We start from the raw sequence: 27,200 nt of genomic DNA, 5'->3' as shown, positions 1-27,200 counted from the left end.
TCCCTCATTTATCCTCATTGTGAAAAGATGGATCTCAAAATAATACAGTCATCATTGGAAAGGGTTCCAATACACAAAAATGCTATAAAACCAAATAATTTGTTCAGCTGAAGAGGACAAGAAAGTCTTCATGAACCTTGCATAGTTTGATTTAGTAACTTCATGTCACTACCCAAGAAACACTTTTCTCCATCTTTAATGTTCAGATTGTACTATTTGTTGCCTAGAAACAGCTTTCACATCCATGACAAAAACATTCTAAAAACATACTGTGAATCAGAATAACAGCACGGCGTGAAAGCAATTAAACTCTGCTTCAAACTCAAAGGTACCAAGGCTAAAAAGAACACGAGTGTACTCCACTCTGAGAGTAAACTGAATTATTGGGACAGAGAGGTAATCATCGAGCAGGGAATGATGGGTCACAGTGAGGACCACAGGACAGCTGAACATTAAATGAGACAGAGGGAGGAGAGATGACAAACCGAGTGTGTAAGTAAGTGTGAAGGGTGTAATCTCGTTCCCAGCTTTCACAGAACGATGCCGCTCTTGCGATTCAACAATGAAGTCATCCTGGCTTCACTCCCAGTCATCTGCGTTAGATAAACATCCACAACCATGTTTGATGAAGGACTTAGCCTGATTAGAGACCGAAAACTGACGCTGAATTCACTAAACACATGTACTGTCAATCTATAGACAAATAACACTGTCATTCATATATTCACCATGAGTTATATTCATATATTCACTGTGTTAATGTAAAGCTACAGGAAAGGCAAACTCGACCTAGATTAGATCCGATTGTGCACTTTGCAATTCAACAACAACACAAGACAAATGGTTACTGAAATAGGTCACCTCCGATCATTAGAGGCATGCAACAATTTTGATAGTCAAAGATAAGAACGGTACAATAGATATGAAACTGTACATGAACCAATGTTCTTTTTTAGCAAACATTACACTTTTTACTTTGACATTACAGTGCATTTGAGCATAATTCTGCAACATAAGAAAATGCAGAAATTATTTTCTGAATGCACAGTAATTATGACCTCTGATGAAAAAAGCACAAACCACAATCACTAAATCTTATAGCATCATCGCTTTAGTTCCAGTAATGAAATCACATCACATTCTATAATGCACAATGTTTGAAGAACAAAATCTGACAAAAAGCATGTTAAGTTTTACAAAAGTCATTAGGAATGCAAGCTGAAATTCCCTGATCTTTGAACGTACCAACCGTTTATAAACCTACAAGCATAACCTAGAAACACTGGTTAACCCTTGACATTTCAGACAGTGTAACTTTGTCCCAGGATGCACCTGAGGTTCTGATGGATGAGAGAGTGGGTGAAGGGGAAAAAGGGTTTCCCTGCGAATACAATGTGTAAAGAAAGCCCCCCGTGCAGCGGCCCACGCGTGTGCACCCCAGTGCTGGAACACACCCTTGATTAGTGTAACTGTATGCAGGCGCGTGTGCTTGAGAGCAGCCACATCAAGCAGCAGGTGTATCCTGCCACAGCAGCAGTTGAGGATGCTCCAAAATTGGCTACGCTGCCAGAGATGAGAGACGCAGAGGCTTTTGATCTCAGATATTAAAATGTCAGTTCTGTCTCTTTACAGTCTGACAACTGAAAACGTGATTTTAAAAGAGAATGCAATGCTCCTCACGACCCACAGAGGGCAGTGTGCATCTCCACAACCCTGTCCTCTACTTTCTCACAAAAATGTATATGGAGGGATACTTGGCAGCACAACAATGTTCAATTTATTAACATTAGTACATGCAAAAATTACCATGAATTAAGACACGAAAAAAGCTTTTGGCTGTGGCTTAAATTCTGTTTCTGGATAGGTCTACTGACTGGCCAAAATCAATATTATGCAAATATCATGCCGCTCAGAAGTTTTTGGGTTTGAATATGACACAGCACTTTAATAGGCTAAAGCCTAATACAGCGCGTGCCGGGATATTTGTGCGTGCACTTGAAGAGCATGCGCTACGAGTGAAAGGACGGTAAGATTTGTTTCTACTGACATGAGACCAGACAACATCTCATCTGACCGCAGTTCACTGATGTTCTACTGAAACTCCCCAACGCTCATTTGACTCACGCCTGGCACTGAGGTGACGCTGGAGCGCGCACTTTAAATTGGTGCTATTATGCCATTTTAAAGGTAGCTAATATTGTCTCCTAAAGTCTCCTAAAACAGGTTTACATGTATGCAAGGTCAAAAAAACACTTTAGTCTTCTCCAAAAATAGATTTAATTTTACCCCACTTCTAAATGTTTCGTAAACAACTCATGCGAAGCAGTTCAAAGAATCAGTCTCTCTAAACCCTCCTTTCCGTGAGCCCTCACTGCTGTGATTGGTCAGGTGGCGCAGTCCTTTATGATTGGTTTACTGCGTACAGTGCGTGTCGGAAAACAAAATGCCCATTGCCATAACTGAATGACAGTAAGCGAACCGGGCACACCTCTATGTTGTACACTTCAATATTGTATAATGCATTAAGGCGGCTTTCACACCGAACACAGAAAGCGCTGTGCTAGCCGCTGGGTTCAGTGCAGCGGCAAAAGTTCAACTAATTTGAACTTTGAGTGCGGTGTGCGCGCCTTGCGTGCCAGTGGTGCGCTCGGCTGCGCGTGCGTGTTGGTCGACGCAGAAACAAGTCGTTTTCGTGCGGCGCAAGCAATTGAAATGAATGGGTTTCATAGCAAAGCTATCCGCATTCAGTGTGAAAGCCGCTTTGTGCGCCATCCTTTATCATTACTCCAACTAATGAGACAGAAAGACAGTCAAGCTGCAATCAATCACAAATTTTTAGACTACAGTGGGCCCACAGCTGAACAACAGAACTACAGAAGCATGAGTTAGCCGGTTAGCAAGACACGGGCAGGGTTGTTACACAACATAACATACAAACTACGTATTTTGAACGACTGCTAGAAAATACCATCTTTGTAGATTAATCTTCTGGAAGTGAAAATAAAACCAATTTACTCTCACAGCGTAGGATACAGTGTCTTCTCGAAATGACGTAAACCACATGGAAATCTTAAAGTGTTTGTGGGCGGGCAAGTCATTTGTGATGTAGAACGTGGGCAGACATTATGCAAATGTGTTACTTTGTGACGTATGGCCATAACAGAAAAAGATTCAAATTCCTGACGACTCGTTCAGGCGACTGTGAGACGATTCTTTTTTTGATAAACAGTAACTTTATTTATCGTGAACTGTTGACTTCATGACTTTGCAGATAGTTTATGTTCACATACAGCTTTGAAAAGACATAATAGAGGCACTTTAAAGGTCTTGGGTTATTACATTCTGCATCTAAATAAACGCAATTCTTTAGTAGTTGTAATGGGGTGGCCAAACCTAGCCCCCGTCCCTGTGTTAATTGCATTAAATATTTTGAACGCGTTAAAATAAAAAAAAAAAATTAACCACCTGCGTTAACATGATAATTTTGACACCACTCATTTAAATAAATAAATAATATTAATTAAAAAAAAATCATTATGTTCAAGCTGAACTAAACATGCCACAGTGAGTTTGGGCTTTTACGGAAGGATGAAAGTGCACTGCTGTAAAGAAAAAGGGTGCACTAGATGTACAACACAAGATAAAATGAAAGCATCATTGCAAAACAGAATATAATAGTTTTTATCTCATTTATCCACTTTCATAAATGTTGGAAGCCAAAACTGTAACTGACAACACAATTGTATTAAATTGTGCAACTCTAAAAGAAAGTAAAAATCCTATAATGGTCTTAAATTATGTAGTAATTCTGATTTGGGGGGGGCGCTGAAGCACAGTGCAGTCTTTCATAACTTATATCAGGTTATACCAAGTTTATAAAATGACATATCTGCTGCTAGAGATTAACTCTGCAACCTGTAAACATGTTTTTGTGTACACAAGCGAGAGAGAGAGAGAGAGAGAGAGAGAGAGAGAGAGAGAGAGAGAGAGAGAGAGAGAGAGAGAGAGAGAGAGAGAGAGAGAGAGAAAAAACAGTAGCATACAGCAGATATGATGGTAATGAGAGTAAATGGTCATCCCTCGTATCTGTCCTTTTCCGGCAGAGTGAGCGTCACGCCTGAATAAACACATCCGCTGCCCCGTGTGCCATCTGACCCAATGCCATACCCCTCCAGAACCAATGCTGCGCCATCACACTGTAATCAACCAGACACTCCGAGAAAAACAAGCCTGCATAGTTAATAATGCTGTTTGGTCTTTGTCTGGCCGGAACACCAAACGGGATTAGCTAAAGCAACTCATTTAAATGAATTTGATACATACAGAACAAATCAAGCAGAGCAAAACAACCATCAAACAGGACGTGTTGTGAGAACAGCTTGACTGTTGTATGTATTTACACTGCCCTCTTCAGGAGAAGCCCAACAGGTGTCAGCTTACATCATCCACAGAGCCCATTCACACACTGTCACCATAGCAACTGCTCAGCCTAATAACATTAGTGTGCTGAGAACTGTAAATGCTAAAAAATAATGTCATCAGGCATTATGGGGGTTCAAAGAACCATTAAGCCTGGAGGTAGTTGTTTAGTTTCATAAGTTCCTCTAGTTTACTCGTACAGTAGTTTCCTCTTTCTCTCTCAGGAAGAGTCTCAGAGACGTTATGTTATGTAATAATTCGAGTCCTTCTGTTGCATAGATACCAGCACTAGTAGAACCCAATAGAAGAGAAGAAAAATAAATAAATATAAACTTTTACACTGCAACAGAGAAGACAAACGACACACATTGAATCCATATGGTTCATCATGACTCTATTCACCCATTTCGTTTCTTCTCCATTCGTACGACTACTAACACATTCACTATCCTCTCAGGTGTGTGAATGTGTGATGATGTAATTCTCGGCTGAGACGCAGATCCATTCAAGCAGCTGAGAAACCTGCAGACTGAGGATAAATTTAAACCTGTGAACACTGGCATGAGCCTCGATCCTCACATTACGACATATTACTGTGTAATTTACCACACTCTAAAAATACTCTAAATGAGCTTCACTAAAAGGTACAGACCAAACCTCAGGAAGATCAGACAAATGAGCCTCTTTAATACTTCAGGAGCTGAAAGACCTAAAAGTCAGAGTGGACCGTCAAGGGGAATTACTAAGGGTGCTTAGAATACAAAATTCTCATTTCTTTGTATGCAAAAAGAACATTTTTCATTGAAAAAATAAAAAATAAATCTATAAAATGAAAATTATAAGAAGCAGAAAAAAAGCAAGGAAAAAGGACAATTAGCAGGAAAAAAAAAAAAAAAGAAAGAAAGAAAAAAGAACGCAAAAAACGCTTATTCACTTGTGCCTTAGTGCTAGGACTTCATATAAAAATACACAAAAAAAAAAAAAATTGTATTGTGACCTAATAAAACATGCAAATCATGCATCATGCATTTTAATGTCCAAGAAAGCATGCAAATAAATTTCTAGAAAATTCTAATTATAAAAAGCAAGCAAGCATGAAAGCAAGAAAGCAAGCAAGAAAACTACCAGCAAAAAAAAGAAGCAAAAATTATTCTGGGGATACTTATAATGGGGATACTTATTAACTGAAAACAAAATAAAATAAAAAAAATAATTTATGAGCAAAATATTAAATATAATGTGTGCGCGTAAATACATTTTTAAATATATTTTGATGGCTATCATTTTACATGTTTTTCAAAAGTTCAACAGTCTTCTGGAATTTAAAAAAAAAGGTTGAAGTCAAAATAGTTATATCTAACCAAATTCACTTATGCCTCAATGGTAGGACTTCATATGAAAATATACAAATAAGTTTTTTTTATTTTGTATTGTGACCTAATACAACCTAACAACCTAATAAAAAAAAAGAAAGAAAGAAAGAAACCAAATATGAAATAGAATGTGTAGGTGTGTAAATACTTTTTTTTTCATATATATTTTGATGGCTATTATTTTACATGTTTTCCAAAAGTATAAGTTATGGATTTTTATAAAAATGCAGTTAAAGCCAAAATAGTTATATCTAACCAAATTCACTCATGCCTCAGTAGTAGGACTTCATATGAAAATACACAAAGGTTTTTATTTTGTATTGTGACCTCATGCAAAACATGCATAATTCACTTTATCTCCAAGAAACCGTGTAAATAAATTTCTATAAAATTAAAAATATAAAAAGCAAGCAAGAAAGAAAGAAACAAAACAAAAAACGAAACAAAAACAAAGAATGAATGAAAATAACGAAAAAAGAAAGAAAGACAGAAAAAAATGCTTATGTTTATAATGGGAATGCTTATTTATTGAAAATAAAACTAAATTAAATATGAGCGAAATATATACACATACATATACACGCATGCACGCACATAAATGCGTGTGTGTACATATCATCCATATATAAATAAATAATTGTTTAAATATAATTTTGATGGCTTAGAGTTTTACTTGTTCAACAGTCTTCTGGAATTTATAAAATGCCTTTATATCTAACCAAATTCACTTATGCCTTTTCCTGGGTGAAATTGGACTACAAGTGTCCTTCAGCTGCTGAGGATCAAATGTCAATCACAAGACAATGGAGAAGGGAGAGGACACTGAATAATGAAGAGCTGGTGAGCAGCACTAAAAGCAGTGTGCTGTGGTCTAGAAAACACTTGATCAGCTCTTACACTTACAGAGCCCCCGGCAGGAGAATAAACACAATCAACTGAAATGAGCCGTTAAATGTGCCGAAAGCATAATAAAAATAAATTACATACATAAACCGCTGAATGACTGCCACTGGAGAAAGTATCAATAAAAAAAACAAAACAATAATGAAGCAAGAAGTAATATTGGAATAAATATATGATAATGAAGTGTGCTAACATCTTGCTCTTCAGCAAATAACTCAGTTGTGTACACGACCTGCTCTCCTCCAGCTCAACTCACCACCCACAATCCCTCCCACACATCCACACAACAACAAAGAGACACCAGAGTGAATTTCACTGCTCAGCAGTGAAGGACAGGTCAAGAATCTTTCACCATCACACTGTGCTGGGAAATAAAGCAATTGTGCAGGAAGAGTAGATTAATGACTGTGGGTGAACGTTTCAGGAGGTCATAGGGAGTGCATACAGGCCTAATGACCACAAGAGACTCTTACCTGACAATCAAAGTCCTGGAAGTTCTGTCCATTCTGTGTTGAAAGAGAGAGAAAGAGATCAGCTGTCTCAAGTCTGAAGGAGTCAAGCATGTGATGTTAAAACAACAGGTCATTTAGGACACAATGGCCCATGTTACACCTGGCATTAACATAAAACACTAACATTAAAAAATTCCTTGAAATACTTGACCATATAATTATATTTTGTCAACTAAAGGCAAAATTACAGAGCCGTCAGCTGATTTAACTCTGATGATTTTATCAATGTCATAAACACTGTTGGTCAAGCAGTGGAGTGACCACCAGGAGGAGTCACAAAACCCACATGGTCTTTTTAAGAGGAAGAAATATTTTCTTTTACGGAAGACATGAGAAATATAGAGCCGGTTTGTTTAGATGGCGTTGTTGCAGTCCTCAGTTTAACCTGATGAAGCCTCAAGTTTTAAAAGGGATAGTTCATTAAAAATGAAAATTACCCCATGATTTGCACACCCTCAAGCCATCCTAGGTGCCTATGACTTTCTTCTTTCACACAAATACAATCGGAGTTATATTAAAAAAAATTTCCTGGCTCTTTCGAGCTTTAAAATGGCAGTGAATGGGTGTTGAGATTTTGAACCCCAAAAAAAGTGCATCCATCCATCATTAAAAGTACTCCACACGGCTCCAGGAAGTTAATAAAGGCCTTCCGAAGTAAATCAGTGCATTTGTGTAAGACGAATATCTGTATTTAAAACTTCATGAACCATAATTTTAGCTTCCGCTAACTGTCATACACGTGTTCATGAGAGAGTGGCGTTCCAGCGGATGACGTAGCATGTAGGCGTAGCATAAGCTTGGGTGAGAATATGCTAGTCTCATGAGAACCATGTTTTGTTTACATCAAAGGAAAACCAATGTCCTCTTGGCTTATAATGAAATCCTCAGAAATTTTTCTTTATACAGTGCCTTGCAAAATTATTCATTTTATTCACGCTTTTTTAAGTTGCAGCCTTGTTGATGTTAAACTGCTTTAAATTACTTCCCCCCCGCCACAATAAACCTACACTGACCAAGCACAAAACAGGTTTCTAACAACTTTGCAATTTTTTTTTTTTTTTTTTTTTTTTTAGAAATAAAAAAAAAATGAAAATGATTCCATTGCATAAGTATTCATACCCTTTCCTCGGACACTTAAAATTGAGCTCAGGAGCATTCATATCACTTGAGGTTACTACACTTTGAGAGGAGTTCAACTTTGGCAAATTCAATTGAATGAGTACGATTTGGAAAGGCACACACCTCTCAATAAAAACTCTAAACAGCTAAAAATGTATAAAATGTATTTAAAAGAACTGCCTGTAGAGCTCAGAGACAGCATTGTGTGAAGGCACAAATCTGGGGAAGAGTTCACAAAAAAAAAATTCTGCTGCACTGAAGGTTCACTGAAGCGTGTAGTCTCCATTATCTTTAATGAAAGAAGTTTAAAACAACTAGGACTCTTCCTAGAGCTGGCCTCCTGGCCAAACTGAGCAATTGACGGAGACGGGCCTTGGTTATACTGGTGACGAAGAAGCTGATGGTCACTTTAGTTGAGCTCCATGATCATATATACAGATGGGAGAAACTTATAGAAGGACAAATATCACCGCAACACTCCACCAATCCACTCTTTACAGTGGTTTGGCCAAACTCAATCCTTTCCTCAGTGAAGACACATGAAAACACACTTGAAATCTGCAACAAAGCACCTAAAGGACCTTCAGAGTGTGAGAAACAAGATTATTTGATCTGATAAACCTTGATTCCAAACATCATGTATGGAGGAAACCAGGCACTGCTCATCACCTGCACAGTAGCATCCCAAAAATAAAGAGTGCCGGTTGCAGCCTTATGCTGTGGGGATGTTTTTCAGAGGCAGGGACTGATGAATTCGTCAGAGTAGAAGGAAAGCTCAACACAGCAAAATACAGAGATAGCCTTAATGAAAACCCAGTCCAGAGCATTCAGAACCCCAGATTGGGCAAGAGTGGCGTATAGACAACTCTGTGAATGTCCTTACATCATCCAGCCTTGGCTTGAACCCAATCAAACATTTCTGGAGAAACCTGAAAATGTCTGTCAGCCCCCATCCAAGCTGACAGAGTTTGAGAGGTGAAGAGGTGAGGATAATGGCCGATAATTGCCAAATGCAGATGTACAAAACTTGCCACATCACCCCAAAAAACTTGAGACTGTAAAGGTGCTTCAACAAAATACTTAGTTAAGGGTATGAATATTTATGAAACGTACTTATTTCAGTGTTTCATTTTTTAATACATTTGCAAAATTGTCACTAATCTGTTTTGTGCTTTTTCATTATGGTGTATGGAGTGTAGACTGATGTGTGAAAAAAGTAACTTAAAGCTGTTTAACATAAGGCTGCAACATAAAATATGGAAAAAATGAAGGGGTGTGAATACTTTTGCAAGGCACTGTAAAACCTTGTTTTGTACTTCTAATTTGTGACCAGTGTTTTGTTTTGCTCTCTCCTCTGCTCTTCCGTGTTCGCCACCACATTTGCTACTTCATACGTCATCTGCTGGAGCGCCACTTTCGTGAACACATGTACGACAGTTAGTGAAAACTAAAAATGGCGGTTCACAAAGTTTTAAATACAGATTTTTTTTTCTTATACAAACGCATCAATTCACTTCAAAAGGCCTTTAGCCCTGGAAAAGGCCCTGGAGCCGTGTGGAGCACTTTTTATGATGGATGGGCACACTTTATTGGATTTCAAAATTTCAACACCCATTCACTGCCATTATAAAGCTTGAAAGGGCAGGATTTTTTTTTTTTTAAAATAACACTAATTATATTCGTCTGAAAGAAGAAAGTCATATACACCTAGAATGGCTTGAGAGCGAGTAAATCATGGGGTAATTTTCAATTTTGGGTGAACTATCCCTTTAACACAATCAATACTTTCCTGAAAAACCTATTCTACACAACCTACTATATGGCTTCTGTTGTCTGATTGACTGATAAATATCAGCAACTGCACTTAACTGCATATTTTTGCTTAGTTTGGGCTTCTAAAAAAACCAAGCTGAGTTTTTTCTTAGACTATGAGCTCCATAGTCCAAAAAAAGACATACAAGCCTGATGCATCAGATATGATACAAGCAAACTTTTTTTTTCTCCATATGTCAGGCTTTACAGGGTTAATCTGAGAGTTCATTGAGCCTTACTCAGCAAACAAATGGAAGTACGCATATAGTACATATACATAAATAAGCTCTTGTTCAGGAGGATTTTCTAACAGCAGCTCATTACAGGCTCCGTTTGATGCTGGTGAGATCAGCGGCTGTGAGATTAGGACCCGATGACATTATACATCATCTCTCTGATCTCACTGCTCTGGTGCAGCTCGGTATCCAAGGGTAACCGTCCCTGAGACGAGCACCTCGAGGAGCCTGGGATCGAGCCGTGCTAATCAGAATGAGAGAACTGGAGCGGTGGGGTGAGATGAAGAGAAGGGAATCACTGGTGTTCACAACCAGACACTTGTACGAATGCGTGCAAACTCACCTTGTCTGTCAAGAGGGGTTTGATCTCAGTCAACTGCACATCCTGTAACTCATCCATCCTCAAGCCTGACAGCTGCCCGTCACTACAGAGAGAGACAAACAGGACAGATATAGATTAGTACATCATTAGAGTCAGCACTGACTTATTGACCAACTGGGAACATGGCTCAGCTTGCCAAATGCTCATGAATACAGAATTACAGTAAACAGGGCACAGAGAAAGAGAGAGAGAAATGATGTTTAACATCCTGCCTAATAACCGCCAGCAAACCCCCATTGTCCTTGTTAACCGAATTCAGATGAGCTCATGTTTAATTCATGGTTTAACTCTCTATGGCTATCCTGAAGGTCAATGCATGCAACTGTTTTAGGAAGGGCATTATGTAGGCTTATGTCACCGTTATAATGGCACTGGGTGACTTGCTGAAGCTTGGTGTGGCTGAAATAAAGGTTTTTGTCCCCTGAGCTGCTCTCCATCCGGGACCAAATGTACGGTTGCATTTTAGGGCAGAACACAATCATGCAAAAGCAGATACGAATGTTTGGCCAACACATTAAAAGCACACAGTCCCTTTGGGCATACTTGAAGAGATGAAAAGGCATTGAGACTGATTTTACTGCTGTAGCATGACTCATTTCCTAGTAAAACAGGATTTTCAACGAGAAAAAACATGTAGGGTGACTTGGTTTTATCCACTGGGAATTAACTGGATCATGAAAAATGGGTGAATCCTACTTGAATGCGCCATCAAAGCTTATATATTGCATATTAGGTTGAGAATATAATGTGTTTAGATATGTTTGAAAGGCAACGGCAAACTGAAGTTAGAGTTTGAATTCACATACTACTGTTTGGGTGGGTTAAGTTGGGGGTCTAAAATAAAATAAATAAATAAATGATAAAATAAAATAAAACAAAATAAAATATAAAATAAAAGAATATAAAAAAATAAAATACAATAATATAAACAATATAAAATAAAAATAATATAATTAAAGAAAATAAATCTAAAATGATAATGATAAAAAAAAAAATATAAATAAATAAAACTATATAAAATAAAATACAATAATATAAAAAAATATATAAAAGAAAATAAATATAAAAAAAGAAAATGAAACAAAATGACAAAAAGTAATACAATAAAATTAAATACAATATAAAATAAATTATACAACAAAACATTAAATAAATAAGATAAAATACAATATTTTAAAAAAAAAAAAAAAATACAATAGTTTAAAACAAAATATAAATAAAATACAAATAAAATGAAAAAAATAATATAAAACAATATAAATAAAAATAATATAAACAAACAAAAAATACAATAAAATTAAATAAAAAAAAAATGAAAAATACAATAATATAAAATATATATATAAAAATAAAATAATATAATATAAATAAATATAAATGATATAAATGATATAAAATAAGAAATAAAATATTCCAAAAATTCAAAAAAATACAATACAATAAAATACAATAAAATAAAATTAAATACAAATAAAATAAAATAAAAAATGAAATAAAATAAACTTAAAAATAAAAAATAAAATAAAAAAATACAATAATATAAAATATAAATATAAATATAAAATAAAATAATATAAGAGAAACTACAAAATAAAATGATATAAAATAAGAAATAAAATATTCCAATAATTCAAAAAATACAATACAATAAAATACAATAAAATTAAATTAAATAAAATGAAGTAAAATAAAATAAACTTAAAAATAAAACATAAAATAAAAAAATGCAATAATATAAAATATAAATATAAAATAATATAATATAAGACAAACTACAAAATAAAATGATATAAAATAAGAAATAAAATATTCAAAAAAATTCAACAAAATACAAATCAAATAAAATACAATAAAATGAAATAAAAATAAAATGAAATAAAATAAAATAAACTTTGGCAGTGTGCTAGGTTTTCCTGTCCTTTTTGCTCTGAAACTGCTGAAACATCTTCCCTTCTTTTAGACTGCTGTGGTTCGAGACAGTGGGAAGGACTTGCTGACACAAGGCTGTAAAAATGTTCTGTACACCTTGTGCTACATCCAGGTGTCTGGTTTCCTGTTTAAAGGCTGTGGCCACCTGTAATGACTTGGCATTTAGTAAAATCTCTCTGCTGCCCTAAATCACAAGCCAGGTCATGTGAAACTAATATTGTCTACAGTAAGCTCCCCTGGACCTTGAATGACTATCTGTCTATGGTGGGGAGGATGCGAGAGAGGTCATGAACAAAAGGATGTAAAACGAACGCTGGGCTTCGGCTGGCATCCGCGGGAGGGCTGACAAGTGTTGACAAGGTCACAGTCAGAGACAGAAGGCCATGTGTGCGTGTTAGATGGATTAGTGGAGTTACTCAAAGGGAAAATGTCGATCTGTCACAGTGTGTAGGGTCACTGATCTGTCAAAAGACACAGTTTGAAAAACAAGGGAGAGTCTTATGCTTGTTAGTTTCTAAATGTTACCCAAAAGCTATTTTTTCTGTGTTATTCCATTCTTGACGTTCTTCACCGTTACGGCTTCCTGAGAACAGGATGAACACATCTAGCACCATCTCCTGAATCAATGGAGACAGAGTGTACTATTTCGGGAGGAGAGCTGCCCGATGAGCTCCTTCAGAGCTTCTCAAAGAACAATGGGAGCACTGACTGTTCTTATGTAACAAATCATTTTCCTGTGAAATGTAACATGACGTGCTCTTTTCATTGCGATTGTTAAAGAAAACTTGGCATTGGTAATATTTCATTTGAATATGCATGGCAGAGGGAGTGCTGGATGTGAACAGATTTTGGCTAGAGCTGGTTAGTATGATGATATATAAAACATGCTGTTTCATGTACATCACCGTTAGGAGTGTGTGATGTGTCATTGATGAGAATTTTGTAATAGTTTAAACACTGCTTGATTTAACATGGAGTATGACAGCCAAATAAAACCATGCCTTAAAAATACATGCTTTCACTGAATGATGCAGCTTATTTTAATGCTGTTAAAGTCCCCAAAAATTAAGACATAGTGGTTGCAGAAAAACACTGGTAACAAGTGGAGTTAAACGGGTAAAATCCATGAAATAAGAAAAAATATATTTGTGTGCCTTTTGATGTCAAAATCGGAATGCAAATTATTTTTTATAGAATGTTGTCAAAGACGGCATTAGAAGCCAAACACAGACTTTAAAAGGACACACTATGAATGAAATCTCCTACGATTACTCTACTTTTAAAGCATAAATTTGATTTAAACAATAGGTCTACATAATATTCACATACGCCGTTCACAGGGGACGTTTTGTATTAGCCCTACTGTTACAGCATGAAATATTTTTTTTAAACCTATTACTATTAACATTTTTCATAACATTTATTTATTTTATTTTATTTTTTTCCTCGCAAATGCAAGTTTAAATCACCTAATTCAGACTTCACAACTCGATTTAACTCAAATGTGTCAATTCTGAGGGGAAAAAGCCTGAAGTGTGGGACATAAACTCCTATTTTGAGCCGAGGGGAAAAGAGAGAATGACGAGTTGTTTTTCCTTATTAGAATTGTGAGATATAATCTCAGAATAGCGAGAATAAAGTCAGAATTTTGAAATATAAAATCAGACATACCTTTTTTTTTTTTTTAATTCTTTTATTCTATGGCTCCATACACTGTCACTTGAAAAAAAAACAAAAAAAAAAACGTCATCCCTGTTTCGGATCTGTAAAACGATCCCTCTACCTAACGTCAATTTCATTGAATAACAGTGCTTATCGCTGGGTGACAAGCAATAAAATGTAAAATGGGGAGAACATTTTGAAAATGACATCTAATAAATCTAACTACATCTATCAAATTTAACTATTTTGTACCATATCCGTGTAATTCTCTAGCCGTAAAGGCTATCTCCTCCGGGTTTTCTGCAACCATGATGCGCGCATCCTGAATGTTTACAAACTTATAATTGGTCTATAAACCATTTTCCCCCATGTGTTTCGTCTTATGTTTATATCAAACGATAAATTTTAGCAATATCACATGAGCTTTTATATGAACATAAGAAAAATTGCAAATGTCACACTGATTTTTACAGCTCAATAACAGTTCAATAAGTATTGTCAATATTTTTTGTAGAGATGCACCGATCCACCAGCCAGGGACTGGAATTAGCCGGTTTTCCGCATGATCAGCCCAGACCGGTGACCAGCCGGTCAGTCTGCCGATTTGGTCCTTTTTGACGACACATTTACGGCAACTGATAATGTATTTATGTTGTGCCAGATGAGGCTTGCGCCACCTGAGTGAGTATGTGAAAAAGACTTGTGCAGAAATCAAAACAAATGAGTGCAACAGCACTCATAGAAAGTTATAAATGCACAGTGTGGTAGAAATATATATTGTATGATTTGGGTACGCAGCACTGCACAACCAAGATGTTTAATCCAAATAGTAACGCAACTGCAATGTGACACTGATTTTATACAACTGTAGTTCAATAAACAAGTTAAAATTAAGTTTGACAATATTGACTGTTTTTGCCTAATTTCGCTGATGAAAATAGTTCCAATCAAAGCCACTGCAGAACTACTGCGTGTCTCCAAGCAACACAGCGGTTTTGTTACTGAATGAATCCACAGTTTTGAACGAATCAAGGGAGTAAATGATTCAGAAAACCATTCACGAACAGTCTCACTTTCCTTGTTTCTGAATGAATCTGCCATTTGAACGAATCAGTTGAATGAAAGACTAAATGTCTTTTGCCGCCACCTTCTGGTGGTTTGGTTTCATATTTAAAAGTATCATTGCATTTTCCCCAACATTTCTTATTTGCATGTTTAAAAAATATATATATTTAAAACAGTAATCTTAAAATTAAAATTATTAATAAAATATAAAATTATTTAAGCATTTAAAATTTTGCAGTGTAACTTAATTCAATTGATTTATAGAGAAAATCTGTAACTTAGTCCAGATTGAGGGATGGTTAAAATAAACTGTTGTGCTAAAACAGCTAGATTAAAGTGATTTTTACATTTTAAATATGGATATTTTTATTACAAAAACACATAGATTTGCTACAGAAGCCCTTTATTTCTAGTCAATGCTTGCATTTATACCAGTCATTGAAACGTCCCAGAAGCGGCTCTTCACACTGCATCACTAAAGTTTTCTCTAATCTCCCATCTCGTTCCTACCCACCCCCCAAACCATTTTAATTTCCGTAGGCGGGATTTATTTTAATATTCTAATGGGCCTTGTTGTGACATCACAGCACCCGAAAAACAAATGCTGTAGTCCAAAGGAGCAGTTCATTGTAGTTCTTGAAAGAGAATTTTTAAAAAATGAAATATCTCCCTTTGGAGTGGACTTTGAGATGTGTATCTTTGTAGATATTTTTTTATGCCCAAAGAGACACACCACACACTGACTTAACTACATTTTCTTACAGTGATTACTGTGTTTGAACAGTCAAAGAGACACAAAATGTAAAAAATAAATAAATAAATAAATAAATAAATAAATAAATAAATAAATAATAATAATAATAATAATAATAATAATAATAATAATAATAATAATAATAATACACAGTTGGTTTTGTAAGTGAATGTACACAGTCTTTGTAATAAAGAAGATTTATTATATTAAAAAAAAAAAAAGATCAAACAAAAATAAATACCACTGGCAACGCAACTACCAGAATCATGACAACTTAGTTTCTACATTTCAAATCTCTTTGAAAACTGCTGAAGTTCTAAAATATTTTAATGTACATCCTGCAATATGGAGACATCACAAAGGTCTGAACAGTTCCTAGTGTTACACATTAAGCCTGTTAGTTTAAAGCCTATTACAACTACCTGAGCGTCTTACACCTTTATCCAGTAGCATGGTGACAGTGACGGTGCTGGAGCTGGTGCTCAGCAGGAGTAAGCGCATGGGTCGCACAGAATAGCACAATCTTGCCACAGCGTGACTGCTAAATCTGTCGGTTTTAAATAGGTGCACATGTAACTTCACTAGGAACTATTTTATTCTGGCCAATTTGGATTCATTTGCTGAAGTTGTGCTTTCATATCATAAGAATACTCATTATGTTCTACAGGCTGTGTGTGAAACGCTAATTACAGGCAGTCAGTGAACATGTGTGGGTTCAGGTCACAGAAAACAACTGAAGGGCTAATTTCTTGCTTAACTGCTCAACTTGCGCCTCTGAATACATGACGTAATCAGCGGGGGAAAAAAAAAAATATATATATCCTTTCTTACTTATGTTTCATTCAAGAGGCACCTTCCAAGTCCTCCATTCCAACTGTAATTTTCTCTTATAATTAGTAATGACGATAGAGGTTTGTGAAGAGAGAGATAATTGCAGTTTTGAGAGTAGCTGCAAAGAGACAGTGGGTAGTTCATATAAGAGAGGAGGAAAAATCTGCATTGAAGAATAATGATAGTTGAGAGAAATCATGAAGCCGAATGTTCAGAGGCTCTGAGGTTTTTAATTCAAAACATTTTCTTATTTATACAATAAGTTACATGAACTAAAAGGTCATTGGCCCCAATTATCAATGCGGTTCATAATTCCGTTAAAACGCCACATAATTATCACTTCAGTGACATCCCGGCACCTCTATTATGCCCAAAGCGCTGATCTCTTTCCATTCATCTCAGTCTAGTCTGAAGTCCGTTTGTGTATGTGATGGAAAAAGACTTTATTCTGCAAATGAGCAGCTCTGAAGTAAAGCTTGCATTTTAAACTGAGACTGAGGCAGTAGATTATGATTCATGTCATGTCAAATACAGTGTGCTGTGATTATGTCCTTGTGCCACAGGGTTTCTGAAAAGATGGATGACTGGAGGTGAATTAGATATGGCCACAGGTATACCATGACAGACAACAATCAGTTAAAGGAAGAAAATTAAAGTAGTAAAAGACATATAAAGGCATCAAATAAAACAATGGGAAACTGATCTCACTTGATGCGATCATCAAGTTAAGGCGGCTGTGATTTTAATCAAACAATACTCTATGTGCTGTGAGTTTCAGAGTGATGTGCAGCGTAGTGTTTGTTTACACACGTCCAGCTCACGACGATCTGGTGTTCGGCAATAAATGAACTAAGCTATTGTTACGCTGAAATACTGCATCATTAACTACTCATGTAAGGCTAAAATACACTTTAGTACTAGAGTATTATTACAATGTTTCTTATTTTGTTTAAGATTTTATTAGACAACAATCTCAATAAAAAAGCATTTTTATTCTTTTCATAGCCATACTGAATAGATTAAAACATGGGAATGAACAATCCTGTTTTATAATCCTGAGTTTTAATTTCACAATTTTGACTTTCTGTCAGAAATGCCAAATATAAATTAATGAAGTGTTACGAAGTTGAAATTGCATTATATAAACCTGCAAGTCTGACTTTATATCTTGCAATTGTGATTTTATATCCTGCAATTCTTAAAACTTGCAACTTATAGAATTGTGAGATAAAGTCACAATTACCTTTTGTATTTTTTAATAACCGTTTTTCATGTTATTCCCTTAAAGGAGAAGTCCACTTCCAAAACAACAATTTACAAATTATTTACTCACCCCCTTATCATCCAAGATGTTCATGTCTTTCTGTCTTCAGTCGTAAAGAAATTATGGTTTTTGAGGAGTACATTTCAGGATTTTTCTTCATATAATGGACTTCAATCGTGCCCCCGATTTTGAACTTCCAAAATGCAGTTTAAATGCAGCTTCAAATGGCTCTAAACGATCCCAGCCGAGGAAGAAGGGTCTTATCTAGTGAAATGATCTGTCTTTTTTTTTTTTTTTTTTTGAAAAATAAAAATTTGTATACTTTTTAAGCACAAAAGCTCGTGTAGCACAGGTTCTGGGATGTGCGTTCATGACGTACTATTGAATCATGTCGAAAGGTCACGCGGAACTACAGACCCAGTGTTTACAAAGAGAACGCGCAAAGACTAAGCAAATGCAAGTAAGTCAAACGCTGTTTACAAACAAAAAGGTACAACGTGTCGGACGATTCTGAAGTTGTAGGAGAAAATAAGATGGAGTTTTTCGCCATTCTCTACCTTTTTTAGCCGAAGTACACAGATGATGAACTTAGACGTGATTCGTAGTAGTGATGGGAAGTTTGGATCATTTTACTGACTCAGACCTTTGAGTCTCGTTCAGCAAAATGAACAAATCTTTGAGTCATTTTGTTAATTTTAGCAAAATCAGCATCACGTGACAGCTCCATAAGATGAATGAACGACTCAAAAAACCTGAAGACTCGAAACAGGTGAACTAATTCCAGCACAGAACCTAACAGGATGTTGCACATGCGCGACTAAACGAATCACTCCCCGAGACGACTCGTTCTTCCCGAGTCACATTAAAGATTTGTTCTAAATGAACGAATCGCTCAAGAACGACCCGTGGACGCGCATCCGAGAGCCTGTGCTACGCAAGCTTTTGTGCTTAAAGTATACAAATTTTTATTTTTCGAAAAAAAAAAAAGATCATTTCACTAGTTAAGACCCTTCTTCCTCGGCTGGGATCGTTTAGAGCCTTTTGAAGCTGCATTTAAACTACATTTTGGAAGTTCAAAATCGGGGGCACAATTGAAGTCCACTATATGAAGAAAAATCCTATAATGCTTTCCTCAAAAACCATAATTTCTTTACGACTGAAGACAGAAAGATGTGAACATCTTGGATGACAAGGGGGTGAGTAAATTATTTGTAAATTGTTGTTTTGGAAGTGGACTTCTCCTTTAAAAGGATTATTTGTATTCAAATATTATCCCCAGGGTAAAAAGTAGTCCAGCTGTTTAATTCAGTTTAAAAGAAATGAAGGTTTTTGAGGAAAATATTCCAGGATGTTTCTCTATATAGTGGACTTCGATGGCAGCCAACGGGCTGAAGGTCCAAATTGCAGTTTCAATACAGCTTCAAAGGGCTCCACAGGATCCCAGTCGAGAAATAAGGATGTTATCTAGCATAATGACCGGTCATTTTCTAAAAAAAAAAATAAATAAAAATGCTATTCTTTTTAACCACAACCACTCATCTTGCACTAGCTCAACCTCACGCATTGCCGACTAGGGATAGGCGATATTTTATCATTTGCGATATACCAGTAAAAATTCTCCCCAAGATAAGTAGTAGTCTTCCCACGATAATAATGATAAAGTCTAGTTGTAGACATTTCAGTGTGAGACAGTGTGGAGTGATATGGCAGAAGGTGGACGTGTAATTGAGGAGGAGTATATAGCTAAATGAGAAGCTGCCTCTACAATCTGGAACTGGTTTGGTCAGGGCAGTACAGTGTGAAAAAAAAAAAAAAAAGATATAATTTGTTTTATTGACATGCTTTTTCTCCAAATCAACTTCATAACAGTAGAGTGTTTAAAATAACTTTGTGATCAGACATGGTTTCATATCATAGAATGAGGCAGACATCATACTATTTTACAGTATTACAGTGTTAAAGGCTATGTTGATTACCACTGACATATAAATACTTTATTCTTACAAAAATACCCAAGATTGCTTGTAGAACAGATAAACCATATATTGTCGCAATCGTACGTTTACTGCCTCATCATACATACGAAATCAAATGTTTCCTCAGTTAAAAATTCTCTATCTGCCTTTTGTTCAGCAACTGCGATAACTGGATACCTCTGTCCATATTAGGGATTTCCTGGAGCATTGTCAGTACAATTACTTCTGCTATACATATGTGAAGCGATCTAGGAAAACCCAACAAATGGTGAAATTTGACCTTTTTTAGGTTTTGATACCATATGAAAGCTGGGTTCAAAGCTGCGCAACTGTTTGCATAAAACAGACTGTCATCACTCCTCCTCTTTAGTAACTTCATTATCCTATCCTTCATCTCTGGATGTGAAATAGTCTGGGTAATGAAACAGGAAAGATAGTACTTTTCTCTTTGAGTTTTTAAAGAACCAGCCACACGTGACCTGTCCAACGTGATTACGTAATGCGTGAAGTCACTGACGTGCACCGTAGAGCTAGTGCAAGTGTTTTTTTTTTTTTTTTTAGAAAATGACTGATTGTTTCACTACACAAGACACTTATTTTTCAGCTGGGATCATGTGGAGCTCTTTGAAGCTGCACTGAAACTGCAGTTTGGACCTTCAACCTGTTGATTCCCACTGAGGTGGAGAAAAATCCTGGAATGTTTTCCTCAAAGACCTTGATTTCTTTTCCACTGAAGAAAGAAAGACATGAACATCTTGAATGACTTTGGGGTGAGTAAATGATCAGAACATTTTTATTCTGGAAGTGAACTAATCTTTAAGTCATTCTGTAAAATTAGTTTTTAATCATTTCGGAATACACATAGAGAAAAAAAAATGAAAGGCAAGTGTGTCATTTGTCAATAAGGTATACAAAATATTTCTACAGACTCTTCTAGCTCAACTTCAAACTCAATTTATTGGTTGACATGTCAGACTGCTCAGAAAAAAAAGAAAAAGGTCTTTAAAAGACTTAAATATAAAGTGCCTGGAAATGGTGAATTAATCTCTCAACATCTCAGACAGAACCGACCTGCTCCAAGCAGCCACCTCGTTACTATGACTACGGCTGTTAGTCATCAACAAGTGAGCAGAGGTTATTCATGGGCAGAATCATGGGTCAATTTTAGATGAGAAGCTTTAAAATAAGGAATAAACATGCATAAATATAGAGAGCGCGCCATTTATTAGCAAACTGCAAAGCTAAACTATGCATAAGGCTTGCTGGCTTAGTCATTAGAAGCATGCATGGAAAACAAACAAATAAAAGAATGCATTGACCCATATCCTACATAGTATAATACTGAGAAATGCAAACAAAGCCTGATTAATGTGTTCAAATAAACTAAAGCAAACAAAATACACTAACCTACAGCGTAGGTATTAGCTGTGCTAATCTGTCTGTGCTCTAATCAGCTCATGGACAAACGGAAATCTCACCCTTCAACAGCGGATTTGAGTTGACGGGAGTTCAACATGCTTTGGGTTCTTACGCAAGATTTCAATTGAAATGGACCTGATTCAATTTCAAATTGAGTCAGCTCAATCAGAAAGAGAGGTATTTCCACCCCCTCGCTCCACATTAGGAAAGGGATGTTCACCCAAAAATGTAATATATATATATATATATATATATATATATATATATATATATATATATATATATATATATATATATATATATATATTTATTATACACACACGGGCGACATTTGACTCTTGAGTCAGGGGGGGGGGCAAGAAAAAAAAAATTCGGATCAGCATCAAAACAATCCCCTACCGTATTGCAACGCTGTTACTAAAGGTGGAACAAGTTAAGAAAAAAAAATGAACGATCAGTTGTGGGACTATTTTGTCATAAATTGCATATTATTCATTCCTGAACTTTACCGTCCATTACTGGCAATGAAGTTAGGCTACTGGTTGATATGTCCCGGTAGAGCCCTGCATTGCAGCGCGAGCCCGACGGGCCCCGATTTTTTTACGGTCCTAGGGCCGGGCTTCGGGCCAATTTTCACGTCACAGTTCATACGCGGGACGGGCTTCGGCCCTGTTTTAGGCTTCTTCTTATTTTTATATTTTAGACATCCACCAAATATGGCGATGAAAAAAAAAAAAATCTGCGCTAGTGGAAACAACACGAGACTTCACTTTTGGTTTCACTTTCGATACCGGCTCGGAAGGCATTTAGTGTCTCCGTCAGCAGCAGCAGCGAGCGCGCCTTCAGCGCAGCTGGAACAGTTCCGCGTTTAAGCGCACACAATAGGCTAAAGCTTGCCCCAAAGCACCGGCAAAAGTTATTACCATGAATGTGTCGGGGAAATAGTAAGGAGATTTTTGAATTATTCATTAATAAACTAGTGTTTTCTGAGTCAGTGTTGCAAGGATGAAGTTGCCGATCCTGCATCTCCTCTTTGGATGCGCCTTTAGAGAGAAATGCATCCTTAAAGATTACATAATGAAATCGTTTTTCTTTTCTATTTGCCTCATTTCGTTAAGTTATAATTTAAAGCTTTCTATAGATATATGTATAATACCTGTGAGTCATGTATTCGATGAGTTTCGGTTCATTTTCGTGAACCGTGTTGATACTACAGAGCGGATCATGTTTGTTTTCTTTATTTTAGAAGCACCATTTGCAACGTTTTGTTGATATTGTGAGTGCACAAATAAAAGTAGACCCTTTACAGTTTGGAATGATGTATTATTCTTACTTTTATCAGCAAAAATGACGGAATATTTAAAATGGTTGCCACTGAAAAAAAAAAAGCAAGTGATCGCGCTGGCGCCTCCATGTTCTGCAAAGCGGTATTAGCTTCCACACAAAGGATTGGATATGCGCCTAATAGCACATATTTATCTAGGTTTAACGTTTAAACTAACATTGATTTACACTTGAACTGTTTTATATCTATATATATTTTATTTTAGGCAAGTCGTGATGATTTCAGAAGGCAACATTTATCAAACAGCCTATGATCAGTCTTCCGCTGGCCGCTTTGTCGTTACTTTAAAAAACAAAAACTTATATTTAACGAACAAAAATAAAAATGCTTCAAAACGGTCAAATTAACTTGATAAAAAAAAACGAAATATAATCACTTTGCCATTGCATACAAAACTGGACTATATTAATATCTGCAACAGTAGTATAAGCTGTTTTGGGAAAAGAGGGCTCGGGTCGGACTCGGGCCGGGAATTCTGATAAGCTGTCGGACAAGGGCCGGGCGAAGAACGAATCCAGCATAAATGTGCAGATGTCATCCTGAGACATTGCACCATATAAAACGAACGTCAGAAAATTCTGAACGGATTATAGCCTAGAAAGTGCGCAAAGCTCGCTCACTTTATTATCACGTATAAAAGCGTCACTCATCTCAGTTCATCGCGATCTCACAAGTGCTGTTATAATCAATGACGCTCTCTAAACTACACAATGAGTCTGGCTATTTTGCCAGATCTTCAGTTGCTTTTGCTTTCGTTTGAGGGCATTTAGCACCGTCTAGTACCTCCGTACAACCGGGCCTGGGCATGGCAAACCGCTCCAACTGCAGTGTGGCTGACAACGAGGACTAACCAACTGCCCCCCCTTGCCCCCCCTAATGTCGCCCATATATATATATATATATATATATATATATATATATATATATATATATATATATAAATATTATTATTATTTTTATTATTATTATTATTATATATATATTATATATTATATAACAAAAATTTAATATAAATTTTCTTCCTGTCCCATTTTTGAGAAATGAGAATTTTTTGGGGTGAATTACTTCATAAACACTCACCATCTTGACAGCTCCATGACTTGTTAACAATGGCTCGATTAGAGAAACTACTAGAGTCAAGAGGAAATTGGTTTGAACATCTGCCTTTTTTTCCTCAAGTCCATGTCCATCAGCTCCGCCCATTTGATTATTAGCATGCTCATGCCAGCCCATTTGCCATCACCACAACCAGCTGATAATTCATCAAGAGGAGAGGGAATGGCTGTAATTACTCCACCCTTCTCCCAAAGTATCTCTAAGCATACCAACATTATCATTATTATGACCATCATTGTGATCCATCATAGCAAAATTGCCACCACCACCATCACATTTATCATTAGGCTGGCCATGAGCCACGTCAACGCTCCATCTTCATCAGATAAACTGTGTCAGTTTCTAGATTTTGTTTAATGAGTGCAAAAAAACAAGCTGACCTAGACTTGACATTACTTTTGTTCTGCTGTAAAGGCTTATTTCCGTATGAATTAGATAAGGGTTATGAAACATGAGTCAGCCATTTCATTTTAGCAAACTGCAGCTACAAAATCTACCAAGATGCTGTGTTGCTTACAGTCTACATGCTTCAACAGCAGCGTGAAAACTAAAATAAGGGAACGCATGCAAAATGTGCATCGCACAGAGGATGCAAATTATAAGTTTTAATCGCAAGAATAAAGACACTGTATAAACAAATGAATGGCTTACTATACACACACAGAAGCGCGTGTGACATCTGCTGTGTACATGAACACAAACAATCTCTAGAACTGCTCTAAGAGTTACTTCATGAGAATTTTACAGTTTCTTGTGAGAAAAACTATTGCCAAATCATATACAAACATATACAATAACAGCAACCCATCAAAACAAAAGTTCAGTTTAACTTGAAAAAACTGTTCGTTTGTTTTTTTAAAGAACGTTTACCAGAAAAATGTAAATACACAACCGGGTATTTCTGGGGAAAAAAAAAAAAAAAAAAAAAAATAATAATAATAATAATAATAATAAATACATTTTTTAAAATAAATAAAATCAATTAATTTGGAGATTTTGATTATTAAAATTGAATGAAACCATTAAAACATAATCCAAAAAAAAAAAGGAAAACACACAATGAGATAAAAAATAAAACTGAAATTGGGGAGAAAAAAAAAAACAAAAAACAAAAAAAAAAGTGAAAATTTCATATGGCTTGTCTGATATGCCGATATCAATGCTGATACATTTCCTTTTGTTTGGAAACAACACCAAGTCTCTCCTGTGTGTGAAGTAAGCAAATTCTTTTTAATTTTGGTTAACAAAATTATAAAGAACTTATTTGTTAAAATTAAACAAACATTCCAGAAAAATGCAGAAAGGAGAAAAAAAAAAAAAAAAAAAAAAACACCTACAAATAAACTATAAATCAAATCACTGCATTTTTTTTCTTTTCTTTTTTTTTTTTCCGAAAAATGGTAACCATAACATTTTATTTTTTAAGATTTAACATTTGTAGATGGTCTAAAGCAAAAGAGTCATAATTTCTTTAAAAGAAAATTAATATATTACAAATTAAGGAATAAAATACATAATAATAATTCATGCAAGCTATAGCTTCTGACCTTTAAATTAAAACATAGTCATGATTTCAATTACTACTTCATTTACTCAGAAACAGTCTAAATGTTATTTGTGTATTTTACTTTCATTTTATTAGAAGTAGGCCAACCAAAGATCACTGTGTACATGCATTTTCAGATTAAAATCCAAAACCGTGAATCTATTCATCATTCAGGCAAAATTTTTATTCTTAGCGGCAAGACATATCGGCATAATTTTTCATATCGGGCCAATGCCAATATTTACATTTAAAACCATTTTCCACCAATTCCAATTCTTTTAATACACTGCTGATAATTTTTGTACGTTTCATGATTTAAATTAATTAGACATGCTTTTTTGATTAATATTTCTTAATTTAACCATTAAAACAGTCTAGAAAATGTTTTTTTTTTTTTTTTTTTTTTTTTTAATTGAATCCAGAAAAATTAAAACAGAAAAACATGGAATTTGGGAAAAAAATAATAATTTTAAACTTTTTGTAACCAATGCTTTTCTGTACTAAATCATTAATATTTACAATTATCATTTATCTTGCTTCAACTGCCACCTTAGATTGTCACAGAGCATTCTGGGATTGCATTCTTGTGATTTTTTTCCTTAAAACTGTGTTACCTGCATCTCAAACAAACACCGTCACAGTAAGAAATAAGAATTTTGATACTTTGCATCCAAATATCATAAAAGAAGCCCATATTGAAAGCCTTCTTAAGTCAAACAGTTTTGGGTGACAAATAGCCTGAAATTTTTCACTCTTCACTGACACTATTGACTCCACCTAGGAGTGCAATGGTACATGTATTTGTAGTATTTTGGTATGTGTATTTTGTTTCGGTATGCATGTATACTAAACTACTCCACCATTGTTTTAACCACTGCACATGTGTAACTTTCATGTGCAGAACCTAGTTTAAAGCTCTTAGGTTTCCCTTCTAGGATGGAACAATACCATTTAAGTCAATAACTTTGATGTTGCAAAAGCATCTGAAAAATAACAGAACAGAGTTGCGTCTTTGGGAAAAGCCGACAATCCCAGTTGTCCTAAACATAAGATATGCTCTACATTAAGTGCTTAACTAACACAAATTTACATTAAGTGTTTAAATGACACAAACTTACATTTTCAAGCAGATTGTGTGCCACTTAATGCATTAGACACCTGTTTTCTTCGTACAGTTGTGTACTTGTTTGTAAATGTTTGAAATTCATGCAGGTCTGTCCATATTGCATCCTGACAGCAAGTCAGTCTGTTCAACTTCACAGACCGCAAATGCACAAACAGATGTTAATATATTGCATCCAAAAGTGGAAGCACTTTAAATCTCTTCCCCCATTTACAACAGCACCATAAAGAGTGTTTCAGCCAGTTGCAGCAGTAATGCCAGACTTGTTTTAAGACAGAGCTACAGCTTGTTCAGTAAAGAAAAAAAAAGATATTTTCCCCTACCAAAAACATCCTGAAATGTCATTTTGTATACTGTTACAGCCCCACCATGCACTCAAAAAACATACAGGAACAAACTGAATCTCTGGAAAGA

At 35.7% G+C, this 27,200-nt stretch overlaps 1 protein-coding gene across 2 annotated transcripts in view; it reads right to left on the bottom strand.

Annotated features, from left to right (window-relative positions):
• Positions 1–27,200, bottom strand: part of ndrg3b (ndrg family member 3b) — a 78,161-nt gene that overhangs the window by 34,135 nt on the left and 16,826 nt on the right. For both annotated transcript variants that reach the window (XM_051096096.1, XM_051096097.1), the window contains exons 2-3: positions 10,718–10,799; positions 7,169–7,201 (exon numbers count right to left, since the gene is read on the bottom strand). In XM_051096096.1, coding sequence (XP_050952053.1) covers positions 7,169–7,201; positions 10,718–10,774 — 90 coding nt within the window. In that variant the 5' untranslated portion in view covers positions 10,775–10,799. The remainder of the gene's footprint in view (positions 1–7,168; positions 7,202–10,717; positions 10,800–27,200) is intronic.

The sequence above is a fragment of the Labeo rohita genome, chromosome 23 (assembly GCF_022985175.1).
Source record: "Labeo rohita strain BAU-BD-2019 chromosome 23, IGBB_LRoh.1.0, whole genome shotgun sequence".
NCBI lineage: Eukaryota > Metazoa > Chordata > Actinopteri > Cypriniformes > Cyprinidae > Labeo > Labeo rohita.
This window is presented reverse-complemented; position numbering and strand designations above follow the sequence as displayed.